The sequence below is a fragment of the Saccopteryx leptura genome, chromosome 9, assembly GCF_036850995.1.
Source record: "Saccopteryx leptura isolate mSacLep1 chromosome 9, mSacLep1_pri_phased_curated, whole genome shotgun sequence".
Classification (NCBI taxonomy): Eukaryota; Metazoa; Chordata; class Mammalia; order Chiroptera; family Emballonuridae; genus Saccopteryx; species Saccopteryx leptura.
In genome coordinates this window covers 8956410-8975127 of record NC_089511.1, presented here as the reverse complement: position 1 = coordinate 8975127, position 18718 = coordinate 8956410, and the positions used below count along the sequence as shown (strand labels likewise).

The 18718-nt window shown below is 46.5% G+C and overlaps 2 protein-coding genes across 2 annotated transcripts in view; both read right to left on the bottom strand.

The window, feature by feature from the left end:
* Positions 1-1073: 1073 nt before the first annotated feature.
* The window catches only part of LPCAT2 (lysophosphatidylcholine acyltransferase 2), a 61031-nt gene continuing 43386 nt past the window's right edge, over positions 1074-18718 (bottom strand). The window contains exons 12-14 of the mRNA XM_066349130.1: positions 11150-11248; positions 7214-7349; positions 1074-2856 (exon numbers count right to left, since the gene is read on the bottom strand). Of these exons, the coding sequence (XP_066205227.1) occupies positions 2672-2856; positions 7214-7349; positions 11150-11248 (420 nt within the window). The 3' untranslated portion in view covers positions 1074-2671. The remainder of the gene's footprint in view (positions 2857-7213; positions 7350-11149; positions 11249-18718) is intronic.
* On the bottom strand, positions 16915-17808 carry CAPNS2 (calpain small subunit 2). The gene has a single exon (XM_066349139.1). The coding sequence runs from the start codon at positions 17806-17808 to the stop codon at positions 17044-17046; it is 765 nt and encodes a 254-aa protein (XP_066205236.1). The 3' UTR covers positions 16915-17043.

The following is an 18718-nucleotide window of genomic DNA, read 5'->3' as shown; positions in this document are numbered from 1 at the left end:
TCCGGAACTCTGACAGCAGCGGCAGAGAAGAAGGAACTCTATACATTACCTAACGTGTGCAACTCAGCCTGTAAGTGGTCAGGAAGTCATGACCCCTCAACAGAACACTTCTGATGGAAAGTTGCAGGGTTTACGGGTCTCAGGAGCTAGTATTTCTCATTTCAAGGAGTAACCTACTTTTTTTTCCAAATTATTATATAAAATCACAGTGCACTGAATTGCTTTTTTTCTCTTTGTCTCTTTTTGTGACAGGGACAGAGAGAGACAGAGAGAGAGAGAGAGACACAGATAGGAAGGGAGAAAGATGAGAAGCATTCATTCTTCGTTGCGGCTCCTTAGTTGTTCATTGATTGCTTTCTCATATGTGCCTTTACCAGGGGGCTACAGCAGAGCAAGTGACCCCTTGCTCAAGCCAGCGACCTTGGGCTCAAGCTGGTGAGCCTTGCTCAAACTAGATGAGCCCGCGCTTAAGCAGGCGACCTCAGGGTCTCGAACCTGGGTCCTCCGCATGCCAGTCCGATGCTCCATCCACTACGCCACTGCCTGGTCAGGCCTGAATTGCTTTAATGAAATGCAATTTCTTACTTTAGATCCAATGAGGAGAAGAGCCTCTTTGAAAGAAATCTTGGTTAAAAGGGCATAAAAGTAGAGGCATCACCTGCAGTAACACTGAGGGTTTGGCTTATGTTATCACGCACGCCCCCACCAGTCTGACGTCGACTTCTTTATAAATACAAAGTATTGCTGCTTTGGCTAAAACCTGAGTTTTTCATTAGAGCTAAGTCATGTCTGACATTTCCTAAAGCTTAAATGCAAACGGATATGATTAATCATGTTCATAAATATGCAAACAAATTCAAACCACGATATTAAAAAGGGATATTACCTTTGAGACAAAAATGGCAAAACCAGAATTTTTTAATTGCCAAGGTTTTATGTAGCAATTGTGTTTTTTCAATAACATAATAAAACAGGAACAGTACATCGGCAGGAGTGGATTTAAAGAGCATAAAATGTTATTTTTAAAATAGGATGGACAATGAAGTCACTTTCAAGAGCCTCATACTTCACAGAAAGTTTTTTAATTCTCAGTGCTACTTTTTCATGACTAATAGGATTAATATGTGGCTTTTCTATAACAAAAAATAATCATGGTACCTGAGTATTACATATGTTCAATTGCACGTGACGAATGCTACTGTAAACAAGTACTTCCCTAATCACTTAAGAAATTGTTTTCACCTCATTCGATGCTTCGTCTCAATAGCTTTAAGACATATAAAAAAAGCAAACAATTCTATATACCTGTGTCAAATTTTCAGTAAGCAAGTATCCAAATAGATGCTTACTTATTAAACACTGAGTGCTTAATAAGTAGAACTAGTTTGAAATCATGACTCTTTATTAAATACAAACTCCAGCACCTGTCTTGTGAGACTTTCAACTTCAAAAATAGCCTTAAAAAACTAGATTGGCCATTCTAGAATTACCATTCTCTTTAGAAACAGAGACAAAATTCAAAGACTAAATTCAGAATCTGGTCCAACTATTTTTGGACATTATATTAAAAAATTGGTTCTTTGTTCAAAATTTCAAATGCAAACAATATTGACAAGATACACACATGCATGACATCCAATAAAAAATGGCACTAGAAGGAAATTATGGATTAACTTAGAGGATAAAGGTCACTGTCAGATTCCTGCCCTGGGGGGTTAAATTGTGGGAATGCTAGGTTTCTGGATTTCTTAGCTTTTGGTGATACTTTGGAACCTCTTGTGTTTTCCTTGTAGATATTCCAGACAAGTTCTAAAATTTGAACAGACACATAACGAAATAAAACTCCCACTTGGATGGTAAAATATGTAAATTCTAATATTACATCAGTAGAACACATCCGATTCATTTACTGGGCAAGAGCGACATTCTGAGCTATCCAACCCAAATTAAACTAAATTCGGTGGTAAACAATTCATCTTCTCATTAGGCAATCAATGTTCCCTTCAATAAAGCAATTCCCACTTAGCCTTTGGCCATAGCTGTTGTCTGTAAAACAAAGTTCTAAATCGGCAGATCATGAAAGAGGGTATGATTTCCCTTAGCAGGCGGTTGAGAGAGTCTACACTAGGGTTACAACCTAAATCGAATAGGAGGTTTTAGAGTCTCATTTACCTAACGGAGCTCTCCTCTCCAATCTAACCAGTCCGTGAGCCAAGAAACGGACGCGGAAATGGGGAGAAATGAATCTGTAAGGTGAAAGGTACAAAATTTCTGCAACGTTCCTCAGACTCTTCATTCTTCTTTCCAGAATGGAAAGGGACTGGGGATAATAATAAAATAGTACTTCTGTTCCTTGACCAAGTTGGCTAATGCTCCCCAGGAAGTGAGAGCAATTCGTTTTCAATGGGATATGCAAATTAAACTGGAAAATCCATATCCAATCACCGGTAAACCAATCAGGACAGCACAATAGAACAGGAAAAAAAAGGACATTATTGGATCTACACATGTGAACAGAAGCATCTTAATAAAATCTATCATTTTTATAAAAAGGGCTTTCCATTTTTTACATCCTTATGACTCAATACATCATATTTACAACACTATCGATCAATGCCTCCTCAGTTTCAACTAAAAGCCACTCCGTGTTCCGTCCTGGGGGTACCTGCTCTCAGTCCTCTTTCTTGTCCGAGGGATTCTCATCACGCTCTTCGGGGCTGACTTTATTACTTGCGCCGGGCTGAGCGGCCTGCCCTTCCTCCGGCAGCGAAAACACATGGCACGTCTGGAGGTCTAGGTACGTTGTAAATATCTTCGCATACTCCGGGTGCTTCAGGGCAAAACGTTTAAATTCCTCTACAAGAGGGGATGAGACCAAAGCCAATGAATTGAGGCGAATCTCCTTTTGGCACTGATATGGATTAACATCTGACTTTAATAATATAATTATTGTGAAATCCTATTACCCAACCCTCCATAAATCTGTGCAACGACTTTGGAAGACAGTTTTGTCCACCCCCCCACCCCCCGGGGATCTAGTCAAGCTGAAGATAGGCATGTTCTGTGACCCACTGATTCTATCCCAAAGGGTAGAACGTAGAGAAATGCGGGCCTGTTGTGTCCTGGGAGGCATGCAGGAGAATGTCTGGGGCAGCATGATTCAGAACAGGTTAAAAAATTTAAAAAAAAAAGGAAACAGCTCACATTTGTCAACAGTGGAAATGGAGAAGTACATTTTGACTTATCTGTGGAACATCCTGTGACGTGGCAATAAGAATGAATGAACAGCTGTGTGGCCACAGTGACAGTGCGGATGAATCATACAGCCAACAATGTTGAGTAAGAAAAGCCGGGGACAAATGGACACCGACTGTAGCGTCTCCTCTGTACGCTCCAGAAAACTCGGGCAAAACCGCAATACAATATTTAGAGACGTGTCCTCTGGTGGCGCGATGTAAAGTGAAGCAGGGTGGAGACTCCCGGCTGAGTCAGGTCAGCGATACACTCTTCTAAGAGCAGAAGGGGGCTGCAGCCAGGAAGAGGCACCCTGGCTGTCTGGAGTCAGGTCAGCGATATACTCTTCTAAGAGCAGAAGGGGGCTGCAGCCAGGAAGAGGCACCCTGGCTGTCTGGAGTCAGGTCAGCGATACACTCTTCTAAGAGCAGAAGGGGGCTGCAGCCAGGAAGAGGCACCCTGGCTGTCTGGAGTCAGGTCAGCGATACACTCTTCTAAGAGCAGAAGGGGGCTGCAGCCAGGAAGAGGCACCCTGGCTGTCTGGAGTCAGGTCAGCGATACACTCTTCTAAGAGCAGAGGGGGCTGCAGCCAGGAAGAGGCACCCTGGCTGTCTGGAGTCAGGTCAGCGATACACTCTTCTAAGAGCAGAAGGGGGCTGCAGCCAGGAAGAGGCACCCTGGCTGTCTGGAGTCAGGTCAGCGATACACTCTTCTAAGAGCAGAAGGGGGCTGCAGCCAGGAAGAGGCACCCTGGCTGTCTGGAGTCAGGTCAGCGATACACTCTTCTAAGAGCAGAAGGGGCTGCAGCCAGGAAGAGGCACCCTGGCTGTCTGGAGTTTTGGGAAAGCTCGATTTCGTGACCTGGGCAGTGGTTATACAAGTGTTCACTTTACAAAACTGCATTATGCTCCATGTTCATGTTTTATTCAGTTTTTTGTATTTTTTTTAATAAAAATGTTTTAAAAATTCTATTACCCAGGATTTCTCATTACTGTCTTTTAAAACCATTTTATCCCTTCACTCTGGTATAGAACTATTACAGTCTAGGAAAGCTAAGCCCCGACGTATAACTCATAAAAAAACCAGAGTGTACAATACATAATAACCACATCACAAGCCCTCTGAGTAGCTGACCGCTTTTCATCTCAAGTGTCTCAGATTTAGGAACTGAGGCAGAGAGAGAGAAAGCTTGCCAAGTTAACCATCAGAGTTTGAACCGCAAGCCTCCCATAACCTGGAGTTGCTGAAATATGATGCCACCATCAGTTTTGAAATTTTTCTGTCCTCTTCTGTTTGGATGGAGAAAAGTTTATGGAGCTGATACAACAAAGGGAACCCGTTCTCTGAACCAGCTTGCCATGTGGATCTATCATAAAAGGATTTTAACCTATTGTCCTATTTCTGTCCATTGATTACTATTTTGTAAATCTTCTGATAACCGAGAGTCTACTTCCTAGCACATCTGATGACCTGACAGCTCTCGAAGATACAGTCTCAGTGTTGAAGAAGTCACCAGTCTGAGCCGGAATCATTCTTTGCGAGTGTAACATGATTTTACATCCCTAGACCACTTTGTTCCAAAGCAGGCAGGCTATGAATTGCTATTTCTCAAAATCCAAAATACAGGTTCGTCTGCGTGAGTCTGTTTCAGTGATGGAGACACAGAGGGCTCTGGTGACGTCTAAGACACACGAGCGTGACAGTTGATTTCCTAGAAACCAAGAGCTTTCACTTTAAGACTTATGTTCTGTTTGAAAGATCAAGGTCTCTGCCCTCTTCGAGGAGGTCAGTGGCATGAAAGAGTAACTCATTTCTAGAAGTTCTGTGAACCAACTAAGTGGAATTTGGGGATTAATGTGACCGATGGAAGATCAAGAATGAAAACAATTTAAACGATCACATTTAAACAACTTAAAAGATCACATGCATGATACATTTCAATACCTATTATTTCATAAGATAATATTTAAATGTCCCAAAATAATCCTGCAAGAAAGAAAATGTAGACTGGTATACTATTGGGAAAAGGGACGTAGTCTGTGTATTCTGGAAAGAAAAGATTGAACTCCCCCCAAAATGCAGATTTCCCTAAATTTTTTTTTTTAAATCAACAGACAAAATCATGACAACCTACAAATAATTTTTAGTTATTAGCTTCCATTGAAATAGTTATTCCAAATGGTTTTTCAAACTGTGGAGATCCAGAATAATAGTCTCACTTAGAAAGATGCTCAGAGGATGAGGACCCATGGGGTTTGTGACACACGTTTTATCTCATTCGATACTTTCCCATTTCCTTTCCTTTTTCCTTCCTTCCTGTCTTCCTTCCTTCCTGTCTTCCTTCCTTCCTACTTTCCTTTTTGCTTCCTCCTTCCTTCCTCCCTCCTCCTTTTTCTATCTTTTTTTTTTCTTAAATGAACTCAATAGAGTAAGTGCCCTAGGCACTTAATTCCCTAAAATAGAATAAAGGGTAGCCAAAAATGACAGTAATTAAAAACAGAGAGTAAGAGAAGTATATGATCTAATTTCCCCATCCTGTAAAAGTTAAGCTGAAACTCTTTGAACACCATAAGGAAAAAGACATTGAAGAGGACTCCTCTTCCAGCCTAAGGGGAAAGACTGAGGGCCATCAACCAACCTGCCGTCTGCGGCCACATCTGAGCGAAGGCTGGGCAGCAGTCGCCGGGTCTCTGGGCAGGGGCGGGGGGTGTTTCTCAGTGACTGTCCCGCGGGACATGTGGAAGGTCAGGCACTGTCTCTCGGCCCCACGGGACTCGACTCACTCTGACATGTGGTCTTGAGACACTGGGAGGAAGGTCAGTCACTGATGGATGAACCTGCCATTTGGCCATAAGGTCTTCCTCTCTGAAAGTCCCTCCCTCACAGTGGCCATCAATATGACAGGAGATAGCGAACGTGGACGCTTCCTCAAGCTGCTAACAAACAGCAAACATCCGTAACATCCATAGGCTGTTTAGCTGCTACTGTTATGTTGGCCCTCAGCCCACATCTCTCTGCTGTGGCTACAAGCTGCTCAGGGGAACTGGCTCAGTCCTGCGTGGCCACAGTGACCGCAGCAGGGAAAAGCCCCCCGAGGCCGGGCAGCCCTGAGACGGAAGAGGCGCTCAGGGGAACTGGCTCAGGCCTGCGTGGCCACAGTGACCGCAGCAGGGAAAAGCCCCCCAAGGCCGGGCAGCCCTGAGACGGAAGAGGCGCTCAGGGGAACTGGCTCAGGCCTGCGTGGCCACAGTGACCTCAGCAGGGAAAAGCCCCCCGAGGCCGGGCAGCCCTGAGACGGGAGAGGCGCTAAGGTGCGGAGGTCAAGGGTACGGGCTCTAAAGGCCGTGGTTTGTAAACCCTGGTTCTGATATCCTCTAGCTGGATGACCTTAGGTAACTATTTAATCCTCAGTAAAATGAGAGTAATAAAGAGTACTGATTACACAGGCTTGCGGTAAAGAATAGACAAGTTAATATACATAAAAGGTTTAGAAGAGTACTTAGCATTCGGTAACTCCTCAATAAATGGCTACTACCATTAAACCACTACAACTTTTATTACTGCCATCATCATCATTTTTATTAATTCTATTGTTAATATAATTAGTAGAGGGCAACCTGAGTCTTATATGAGAGTCAATCCAGCCCTGGCCAGTTGGCCCAGCAGTAGAGTGTTGGCCCAGTGTGTGGAAGTTCCGGGTTTGATTCCCGGTCAGGGCACACAGGAGAAGCGCCCATCTGCTTCTCCACCCCTCCCCCTCTCCCTTCTCTCTCTCTCTCTCTTTCTCTTTCTCTCTCTCCCTTTCCCTTTCCCTCCTGCAGCCAAGGCTCGATTGAAGAGAGTTAGCCCTGGGAGCTGAGCATGGCACTATGGCCTTGCTTCAGGCACTAAAATAGCTTGGTTGCTGAGCAGCAGAATGGTGACCTTAGATGGGCAGAGCATCGCCAGGTAGGGGTCAGGAGCCACAGTGCCTACTCACCATAGGACACAGAATCTCCCTGGGCTATTTCCTTGAAGAGACCAGAAACATCAAGGTCGGGCACCCCGAGGGAAGCCTGCAGAATGGTGGAAAACTCCTGCTCTGTTATGTAGCCGTCCTCATCAACATCAAAGAGCTGTAGGAAACAGAAAACCAAAGTGAGAAGTAGTTCTCTCAGAGCCATACTGCTATGGAAGAATCCTGGGAAATAAACACTTCCATAATTCAAACATTCATTGTGTCAGGGCCAAGGGATATGTTCATGAAGAAAGTGTGGTGTCGGCTGCCCTCACAACACTTCTAGATTAGAAAGAGATAGAGTTAAAGTTGGGGTTACCACAGTGAAGAGGACAAAAGGACACGGGAGTCTCGTGGAGGAGAAAAAAGTGCTTCCTACCCGGAGAGATCAGGGAAGGCTGGACTGAGGAGGGAACCTGTGAGTCAGGTCTGACAACCTACAGAGACGTTCCTGGGGTGTACAGGACGGGAAGGTGACTGCTTGGGGTTCAAGTCGGGAGACTGAAGGACAAGCAGGACTCAGACCATGATGGACGTCCAATGTCTCGCCCAGCCCCGCAGGGTCAGGATGGCTGGGAATGGGGCGTGGTCACATGTGAGCTGGCGGAGCTCTCTGCGGCAGAGTGGAGGAGGGCTGGGGAGCAGAAGGCGAGTAAAACTAGAGACCGGAAGACCAGGGAAGGCTGGGGTGGAGAGGCAGGAAGGGCACAGGAAGGGAAGAATTTATAAGGAAGCAAAGACAGGATGCATATCAATTAGAGGTCAGTAGCGATATGATGGAAGGATTTTTTTTTTTAAGTCAAGCAACAGAACAGAATAATTGATGGATAGTTAATACCTCATGTTCAAAATCCTCTCCTGGGCATTAAAAAATGTTAATGATGTAAGCACGTACCCTGTGTAGGCACTGAGCAAAATGCACCCAGATCACTTTATAGGTATTAAATCGTTTAACCCTTACAATCGTCTTAGGTGTGGTTGGTGGCCTTGTGAGCCCCCTTACAGATGAGAAAACCGAGGCACAAGGAAATCAGGTAACTTCCCCACGCTCACACCAATCGTAAGCAGTAGAGCTGCGATCCACATCCAGGCAGACAATACCTAGGGTTCCCGCTGTTAAGGTATCCACTTCTGACCAAATACATGATAAAAAACAGGGGAAAAAATCCAGACCTGAGGTAAGGTGCAATCATCATGAAATGAACAAGCAAATACAGAATCTGTTGCAATTGCCCATTGGGGTAGGAGAGAAAACAAGAATTCAAAGTTGTGGTTTGCTGCCTCCAGCGGAGAAGCACTGACTTCTAGTGAGTGCCCTTTCTGCCGCTCGGCCCCTACTGGGGGCTAAGGTCGTTGGAAAGTGAGAAACGAGTTTGCATCCGTTTCCCCACACTGTAGCTTGGGCCCCACCTGGGCCTGAGACCTCACCTCACACAGTCACACCAGGATCCAGTCCCCCTGCCCTCCTCCCCAGCTCTAAGCTTTCTTCAGAGCCCTTCCATCCTAAACAATTCTCACGCAACAGTCTAAGTCGCTGCCGCCTGGTGCTTTGACGGCTCTCCCTTCACATTAAGGTCCCCTCCTGCGTCCATACTGGGGACTTGTACTTCCTCTCCATCTGCCCTTTGTCACGCTTCCCCAGATCGCTCCCTTCATGAAAACACTCAATGTCCCTCAATTACTCATCACTCCCAACTGTCTCCCTGCTACAAAGTTCCAGATCTGACAAAATCCCGGGCTCTGGTAGAAAGTTTAACGTCCAAGTTCCCTCTGAGGGAGTGACATCTCCTGCATTGGAAAGAACACTGAGGAACGCTCATCAAGACGTCCTGTCTTTCCCAAGACATGGCCCCAGCCCATCTGCATCCACCCTGGGAGGGGCGTGGTGAATAACTAGGGTTGGACATGGCTCCTTCTCATGCCAGTGCCCAAGGCAGCGTGCTGAGACGTTCCTGGAGCCGCCCCCATCCTCACAACTGATTCCTCAGCCAGAGTCCACGGCTGCTGCTACTGCTGAAGAACCCTGAATATTCCACCTTGAAAGCTGACTGGGATGACAGAGTGAGGTCAAAGACGGGATGTTAACTGTGAAGTGCTGCCCATATAAAAGAATAAAAGGCCCTGGCCGGATAGCTCCGTTGGTTAGAGCATCAGCCCAGAGCGCTGAGGTTGCCGGTTCGAGCCCCAGTCAGGGCATATAGAGGAAGAGATTGATGTTCTTGTCTCTCTCTCTCCCTTCCTCTCTGGTTAAAATCAATAAAATAAATAAATAAGAAAGAAGAATGTGAATGGTCACACACACACACACACGCACATCAAACACACACATATTTATACATACACATACGTATATACATACCTACATATAAATATAGTATATGACAAAATATTCTCAAACATATCTGAGAAGGTTAAAAAATAACCAATATATAAGCCTGCCCCCTTGCCTTCCTGTAAAAAGAGCTAATTACAGCTTTAGGTCCTCCTTCCCTCACCCTGTCCCCAGACCAAGGTCCAGGCTAGAAAAAAATCTCCAGCCTTCTGTAAGGACAGTAATTACTGGGACCAAGGGCCACGTTTTCTGCCAGGCCTTTCATCGGCAAAGTCACGGTGCCCATTTGCCCGACGAAACTTGTAATTACACATACAATCCCAGAACAGGAACAGAAATATCTGGATCGGAATATGTTAGCTCCGGGCATAATTTTAGGTTGGATGATGAATACGTCTGTAAAAGCCAGAAGTTTTAAACTTGGAAGGCGTCCTGGATCTTGCCTTCTGACCATCTGCTAGGCATCAACCACGTCGGTTCCTTACGGGCCCCGCAGTGACCTCGGGCTAAGCCAGGCTGACAAGAGAAGTAAGCTCGGGACTCCTCGGGCGAGGACGGGAGACGTGAACATTCCCAAGGCTCTCCGGGACGTGAGAAAGGACTCTGGGAGGAACGGGCTTTCCAGATAATAGAGGGGGTAAAACCCGTGTGGGGACGCCAGGGGGACCGCCTTCTCAGAGGTAATCAGGGAGAAGTGAGAAGAGGCTATGGGAACAGAGAAGGTCCCGCCCCTGATTTCAAACAGAAGCAAGGAGACCCCGCCCCCACAGCTGAGTGATGGGATCAATATCCACAGCTTGGAGAGACGGTAGGGAAGCAGCGTTTCTGTTTGACTTGAGAGCAAACCACACAAGGTTAGGACTCTGAAGGAAGCCTCCTGGTTAAATAGTAATTAGATGAAGCACTCTGCAACTCAGAAGAACCAAAAACACACTTTGGGAACGTATTCTTCCCTCTCTTTTTTGCACATGTAAGTAATGCATGAAGGTGGGAGTCCTCGCAATTCAAACCTCCAACGAGTTCCGTCTTCTTCATCTGTCCCCTCTCGCCACCCCTTGCTACTGTGAACATATACGTGATACTACAGGAAAACAGAGAGGGTGGACACTGGGGTCATTTCTGATGGCGTTCGCTGGACGCCACCCCAACAATATACACTCCATCAGGAAAATACCTGGAAAGCAATCTTGGACTCACTGAGTGAGGCTGTGGGGAGAGACCTGAACTTCCCATGTGGTGGATTAGGAGGACCAGTGGCAGGCGATGTTTACTGGTAAACCTCACTTTGGGGCTTGGAAACAGGCAGGCAGAAAAGAGATAATTTTTTAAGCCGATTTGTGAAATCACCTGCCCTTCAATTTCAAGGCGGTGACCCGGGCGGCTTCCAAAGACCTTTTTCGCTCCAGCTGACACCTGTGTTTCCTTTCGTCTGAAGTAGCAATTGTCTTAATCACATTACCCTCGTGGGCCTGTCACAGCAGATCTATAAACTCATGTAACAGATCCACGGATTTTCAAATAAGACACTTAGAGTCAACACTTGTTTACGAGGCCGACCCGGATGCCTCCGGTGGGGCCGACAGTACCTTAAATGCCACCTGGATGATCTCCTCGGTGTTGGCAGGGTTGCACAGCACGGCCAGGCCGATCACGTACTCGCGGAAGTCGATGCTGCCATCGTGGTTCTGTGAAAGGGTAGGGAAGATCAGTGAGCAGGGCCACGAGCGGAACCGCTCCTGACCACAGCCCGCAAGGTGCAAGGCAGGCGTACCACGCAGCTCAACGTCGTCGTGAGCCCAGCCCACTTGGAATACATGTTTGCAAGGAGGCGGAACAGCAACCAGGTGGCCCACCCATTCCCAGTTCACGAGGAAGAAAGTGACAGCTCTGTTTAGTGGCAAATACAGACATTTCAGCACTGAACACGGTTCTTGAACTCCAACCTTGACGGGGGCCCCTCTGGGAAACAGGATCTAGTACTTTCGTCCTGGCAGGGAGGGCTGAAACGTTCCCTCCACTGCTGATGGTGGCCCTGCTGGGATGGCCAGCACCAACAGGTCGCTGAAGGGTCACTGAGCAGCTCTCGAGAAGACGGGAGGGAGAAGAGGAGGGAAAACTGAGGCAAGAACCACAGCGACGTTCCTCTGCCTTCCGTCTTCACCTGCAATGAGCCAGCAGCCAGGGAGCAAACCCCAGCAGCTGCGGTGGCCTTGGCGATGCCAGGGCCCGGAAGATCCCGCGGGTCTAAGCCCCTGGGAACGCAGCCTGACCAGTAGGACACTAGGAGCTGGGCACCCAGGTGACATTTCACGATGGCCGTGTAAGAGAAGGGGGTGGTGCAGGCATGGCCAACAGTTTTTGCCCCCGGGCCAGATTAGAAAGAAAACTTCTTTCACGGGCCGGACGAAATATTAAAATTAAAAAATGTTAAGTACAAAAATGATTTAAGTAAACAAAATTTTATTATGTAATTTGTTTATGAATAAATGTAAGTGAGTGAAAAAAATTAATATATTTTAATAACAATATATTTTAATAAAAATATAATTACATACCGTATAAATATCCAAACTATTGCAATCAATTGAAACAATATTTAATTAATAGAATGAGCTTGAAGGAGTTATATTGCAAATAAAACAATTATTTCATTTTACAAACAGCCTGGACACATTTTCAGTTATCAACTGCAGCTATTGTCTATGCTACAATGCCACTTGACTCAGCACACCTGACCACAAAAATAACGAATTGTTTGACCTTGGGTGCGCACTGGCAAACTCCGCCTAAACGAATGTGGGTTTCACATCGCCACTAAGCGTCAAATAGTTCATATCAAGTACAGACGAGTACAAAAGTTGTAAATCTTTATAACAAAATTTTTAAAAAAAATGAAGTATTGCGAATCCATTCAACTAATTATTGGAAGTTAACCCTAGATTAGTCACACGCGGAATTCTTTTCCGCATATCACTCTCTTCTTAAATATCTCGATTTCCAATAATCAAAGACACTTCCACTTCTGAGTAGCTGAGATTTTAAAGTAGCAGAGAATATTAAAAATTTAATCACGGGCCACATAAACTCATTACCATGGGCCAGATCCGGCCCGCGGGCCGTTTGTTGTCCGTGCCTGGGTTGGTGAGTCTAGCCCCGGCTGAACGAACGCAGCATCTCCTTACACATAAAAGACTTGCCCAGACAGGAAGTATGAGAGGAGGAAATGGACAGGAGGAAGAGAGAGCTGAAGGAAGGGGGGGGGGGGCGGGGAGGACAAGGTGAAGAGAGGTGAGCCAGAGAGGGAGAGGGGACGGAAGGAAGAGATAGGAGAGGGAACTACAAAGGAGGAAAGGCAGGAAGGAGAAAGAGAAAATGAGGCGGGGAGAGGAAGAGAGGGACGAAGAGGAGGAAGGAGAGGAGGAAAGAGGAGGAGGAAGGAGGACGCAAGAGAACGAAAAACAGCACTATGACTACAACCCCAGGTGTTGGGACCGTTTTGGCAACAAAGGCGTCAAGTTGATGGGTTTCCAGATAGACTGTGAACTAGCAGCAACAGAGCTGGGGTGGGACTTGATCGGTGAACAAATGTTTGGCGTCAAGAGGAGTATGATCTTCACATAAAACAGAATCGACTGTGTAGAAGCCAACAGGAAAAGTCTTTCTGAGGATGCTCTGCAGGCTCAAAGGAGTATCATTATTCAAATGCAATACATTCTTAGTTATCCAGAAGAGTCAGGGAAGAGGCATTCTGTTTACCTGAATAGTCCTTAAGAGTATATTTTTACCCACGTATGTACGTACGTAATTGTATTACTAATTTCCTAGGAATTAAACTGTTTTAATCCATTTAGTATTGCAAGCAAACACTTGAAATCAGTAACGTTAAGAGCATTTCAAGTTCAATAGGCACATCCAAAAATATTTTTAAGGCCTCACTATGAATTAGTATCTTGTGTGCAATGCTAATGATGAGATTTTGGACTGAGGTTGCTGTTTAAATCAACTTTTAAAAATATAAGCACTAGCCTGACCAGGCGGTGGCTCAATGGATAGTGCGTCAGACTGGGATGCGGAGGAACCAGGTTCGAGACCCCAAGGTCGCCAGGTTGAGCGCGGGCTCATCTGGTTTGAGCAAAGCTCACCAGCGTGGATCCAAAGTTGCTGGCCTGAGCAAGGGATTACTCGGTCAAGTGAAGGCCTGCGGTCAAGGCACATATGAGAAAGCAATCAATGAACAACTAAGGTGTCACAACAAAAAACTGATGATTGAGCTTCTCATCTCTCTCCATTCCTGTCTGTCTGTCCCTATCTGACTCTCTCTCTGTAAAAAAAAAAAAAAAAAAAGGATTAAAAAAATATATAAGCACTAGACCCGGGCTGGGTAGGTCATATGGTTTTAGATGTTGTCCCAATACACCAAGATTGTGAGTTCAATCCCCGGTCAGAACACATACAAGAATCAACCAAAGAATGCATAAATGGGTGGAACAACAAATCAATGTTTTTCTTGCTCTCTCTCTCTCTGTAAAATCAATTTAAAAATATGTGTACTGTTACTCAAAAAATATTTTAAAAGTGGCCTTTAAAATGATATACAAATGTTGACTATTTTTGCTGTTCTTGGAGACTGAGCACACAGTAATTTTCTCTGCTACAGGTTATAGAATTCAGTGGGTTATATCAAGCTAAAGGTGTTTTTCAAAATCATACGGGGTTTTTGGAAATTAAAAAATTGTAGAGGGTGCAATTTCATGTATTTTTAATCAATGAATATTATTTCCACCTTACTATATTGATTGCATCGCTTAATGTCAGAAATTTTGAAATAATGGGATGGTGTTACAAGAATCAAAACCTTCAACTTGGGCTACAGGTATTTCCCATGTCAAAATGGCGCAATTAAAAAAAAAAAAAGGTATCAGGTAAATACTTCCTCTTACATCGCAGATGTGCCTTTTAAGACATCAACTATTGGAATGCAATTACTCATTCTGCACCAGAGATTGGGTTTGTTGGAAAAACCCAGATTTAAATGGAATGCTCTAGCACTCCCCCTAGAGACTGGGGTTATCTGTACAAATTTTATTCAACATTTGTTTGTACAAAAATTTGTTTGTATCAATATACAAAATGTTCTGTTCTCCTGAGAAAGAAGAACGTTACGGTAACTTCAGGGTGCTTTGCCTGTGCGTGCAGAAAGAGGAAAACTGGAGAAATACTTCCTACCACTCGCACTGTGAGAGAGACTGTCTCAACTTTTATAAAACGTTTAAAATGAAGTGAGGGTGAGGGAAAGTGCGGCTACATTGTCCCTTCCACCACCATCACGTGGAAAGGTTAAAGTGTAACTTAATAATCTGAGACCTTAATAGACACATTGGCACCTGCCCCCTCTGCAGGCGATGCGGCTCCACCCATGCCTAACGCCTTGGTAAGCTCACTCTGAGACAGAGTCCCTGACACCAGCGTGTGGCTGCTGGCAGCCGCCTCCTGCTCACCCAGCCACACCTGGTCTGAGCAGCACACCAGACCAAGTGTCAATCACAAGTCTTTTGAGGAAAGTGGATGCGCCCCGGGTGCCTGTCTCAGAGCAGAAGGATATGCGTGTGGTTTCATAAATATTACACAACGGAGATGATGGTGAACCCAGAGGGCAAGCATCGCCCTCTCCTAATTTCACTGGGGATTTCTCCTGGGCAGCGGAGGGCTGTGAACGGGCCAGCTACCTCTTTCCCCCAGTTAGGACTTTCCTCTCCATGAGTCCAAAGAGGAAGGATACATTTATCTTCCAAGTCAGGGGGACGCTCCAAAGTATTGAATACTTGGGAGAGAGAGACAGGAATAGCACTGACAACCAGAGAAGCGGGGGGGGGGGGGGGGGGGGGGGGTTGGCAACTTGCGAAGGGGAAGCCAGCACCCGCAGAGGCGACCTCTCGGCCTGAGTCTCCGCGCACCGGATTCGGACTCTGCTGCCGCCCACCACCACTGGGTTCGGACTCCGCTGCCGCCCACCTGCCCACCACCACCGGGTTCGGACTCCGCTGCCGCCCACCTGCCCACCACCACCGGGTTCGGACTCCGCTGCCGCCCACCACCACCGGGTTCGGACTCCGCTGCCGCCCACCACCGCCGGCACCACAATGACAAAGCCGAACCAAGGGCCTGCGCGGGGAAGGCACGGCTACCCCCGCTTTGGGGTGCCAGTTTCCTGGCATGCCTCCTCCGGGTACTGGCAATCCTGACTCTCTTTCTGGGCCTCAGTTTTGCTGAGACATTTGACCAATACCGTGAGACAGTCTCACTTGAAAGTCTTGGTTGCTCGTTAGTAGAAATAGTCCTCTGGGTCCCACCTCTAGACAGTCCTCGTTCACCCACTTGGAGGGGGGCTCGGGGGTCCCTATTCCTCAGGAGCTGCCCCCGGGAGTCTAAGTCACAGCCAGGGCTGAGAAGCCCGCAGCAAAGGGCCAGCGACATTTATATCTCTTTCTGCACCTCTCTACATGGCCGTATGTACCATGGAACTGACTAGAACTTCTGTAAGTTTGTCTTCTTTTTTATTTCCCTCTCTTTCATCATTCCCTTTTTTCTTGTCTGGTTTTCAGAGAACAACAACAACAACAACATTCCTTGTTCCAGGGCAGGACGGAGCATGCCAGGAGCCGCTGAGCACTGGGCATGCCCGGTGCTGTGTGAAGTCCATGCCAGGCTGAGCGTTCGGAGCAGGAGGCGGCCAGAGACACTGCAGACTGCGGGTCCGCCCTTCCATCCCCCAGGGCCCTTGACCTTCTTGACAAACACATCGAAACAAAACAAAATCGCTACATGCTTTTTCTACGACTAAAGGATTCTAGAATTTTAGATAGTTGCTCTACCATTTAAAAAAAAATTACTACCTTTATAAAAAACTGCGTCATTCCACATTCCTGAACCTGTTTCTATTCGGTGAAACAGGTTTCCAGAGAAACACTTTCTTTTTAACATTATGGAAATCCCAGATGTAAAATTAAAAGGGAAAACAGATTTTTGAACTTCCCTCCTCCTCACCTTTTTAGAGGGAAAAACGTTATCTCCTGAGTGCATTCTCCACTGACCCCGATTTTTTCCAAATTTCATTCTTAACAGCAACACCTTTCCTGCTCCTTGGAATTCCTTCACCAAATGAGCACGACCTGTTCAAATCCACTGCAGCGGAGTCCCACCCTGTACCCCCATCTCATCCGTAAGCACCTAGACCCAGTATCCCAACAAGCTGATACACAAAGCACTCACAACATTTCTCATGGCAAAGCTGTTTTAATTAAGCAGTAAGAGACCGCACGGGTCCAGACGCCTGCAGGGTCCAGGAGGAGGTTGTCGGGAAATGACAGCTGTGGGACCCGGGGGTGGGGTGGGGGGGCACGGAAGCCACGCAGACAGCCTGGCTTGGCGTTCAGCAGCCCTGTCCTCCAGGGAGGGGTCCTGCCTTCTCGGGGTGTCCCCCTCAGGAATACATGGTCAGCTGCAGCCATTCCTGGATTGATACCTGGATCAGGCCATCTGCGTCTCTGTCCAGGGACTTGAAGGCACGGAACATGGCGTCCAGGCGCACCAGGCAGCTGATGAAGTTGTTAAAGTCCATAGCGCCGTCCTCGTCGGCGAAGCGGCGCACGATCATGTGGTACAGCTGCTCGTTCAGCTGGAAGCCGGCCGCCTGCACAGCCCCCCGCAGCTGCGCGCTGGTGAGAGCGCCGGAGCGGTCCCGGTCGTGCTGCTTGTACACACACTGCCACTTCTTCAGGTTGTTCCACAGGTACTTGAACTCCTCGAAGCCCAGCTTCCCGTTCGTGTCGTTGTCCATGACGGAGACGATGCTCCGGCAGGTGTCGAGGCTGAAGCCCTCGGTCTGCAGATCCTTGTGCTTAGAAAGAACTTTGTTGAGGATGTTCATGAGGTCAGTGGCGCCGATCTCCATGTTCGGCCCCGCCAGCTGTGCGAATTGATGCCGAAACCGCCTGACTTCCTCGCTTTCACTGGCCTCCACGTTGCTGAAATGCTGCCGGGTGGGAGGCGGTTCCGGGGTATACTGAGCAGCTGCGGCCTCACTGATAAAGTTCACAATTCCTCCAACGATCCCTCCGATGTTTCCTCCTCCTCCTCCTCCTCCTCCACCACCTCCTCTCCTCTGCCCACCTCCTCCAAGAAGGCCTCCAAGGGCCTCCCCAAGGCCTCGATCTGCTCCTTCTAAAAGAGCCTTTGCGAGAAACATGTTTTCAGTTCAACGAGCTGCCCAAGCCTTGGAGATGGATGGAGAGCGCTGGAGGGGAGTCTGCGGAGCTCCCAGGTGGAAGAACTGGCTTTTCTGTGCCTGCTCCCATCCCGCCACGCCCCACAGCCTGCGATGTCTCACCTCCCACTCCAGTTGCCTGAGCTCCATTAGGTCCTAGCACCTGCCACTTTCCTAAGGGGCCTCAATAAAATTTTGAGCTCCTCTAATAAATATTCCTGGTATAGTTAATAAATGTTCATATATTATATAGTATGTTGGACAACAGAGAAGCACTCATATGTGTAAGCGAATGTATTACACTACACATTTCTGCATGTCTCCGGTCTCAGCGCTCTCCCAGAATCATTTATTGAAAAGACTTTTCTTTACCCAAAGAAGGGTCTTGGAACCCTTGGCTGAACCCACTGGGTTTATTGCTGGGCACTCTGTTCTATTCCATTGGTTTATACGTCGGTCTCTGTGCCAGGACCACACTGTTTCAATTACTGTAGCTTTGTAGTAATTTTTGAGTTCAGGAAGTGTGAGACTTCCAACTTTGTTCTTCTTGCAAGATTGTTTTAGTTATTCAGAGTCTCTCAAAATTCTATATAAATTTTAGAAGGAAATTTTCTATTTCTGAAAAAGACTGAGGATTTTTATAGGGATTGTACTGAACTTGTATCAGATCATTTGGGCAGTACTGACATCTTAATAATATTGTCTTCTAACTCATGACACAGGATGGATTTCCATTTATTTGTGTCCTTAATTTTTTTCCGAAATGCTTTGCAGTTATCAGTATACAAGTTTCTCACTTCCTTGGTTAAGTTTATTCCCAAGTATTTTATTCTTTTTAGTGCTATTGTAAATTAAATTGCTTTCTTAATTTTCTTTTCAGATGGTTCCTTGT

Bases quoted from the DNA above. Each gene is read 5' to 3' on its own strand.
- CAPNS2 (XM_066349139.1), bottom strand. From the start codon at position 17,808: ATGTTTCTCGCAAAGGCTCTTTTAGAAGGAGCAGATCGAGGCCTTGGG.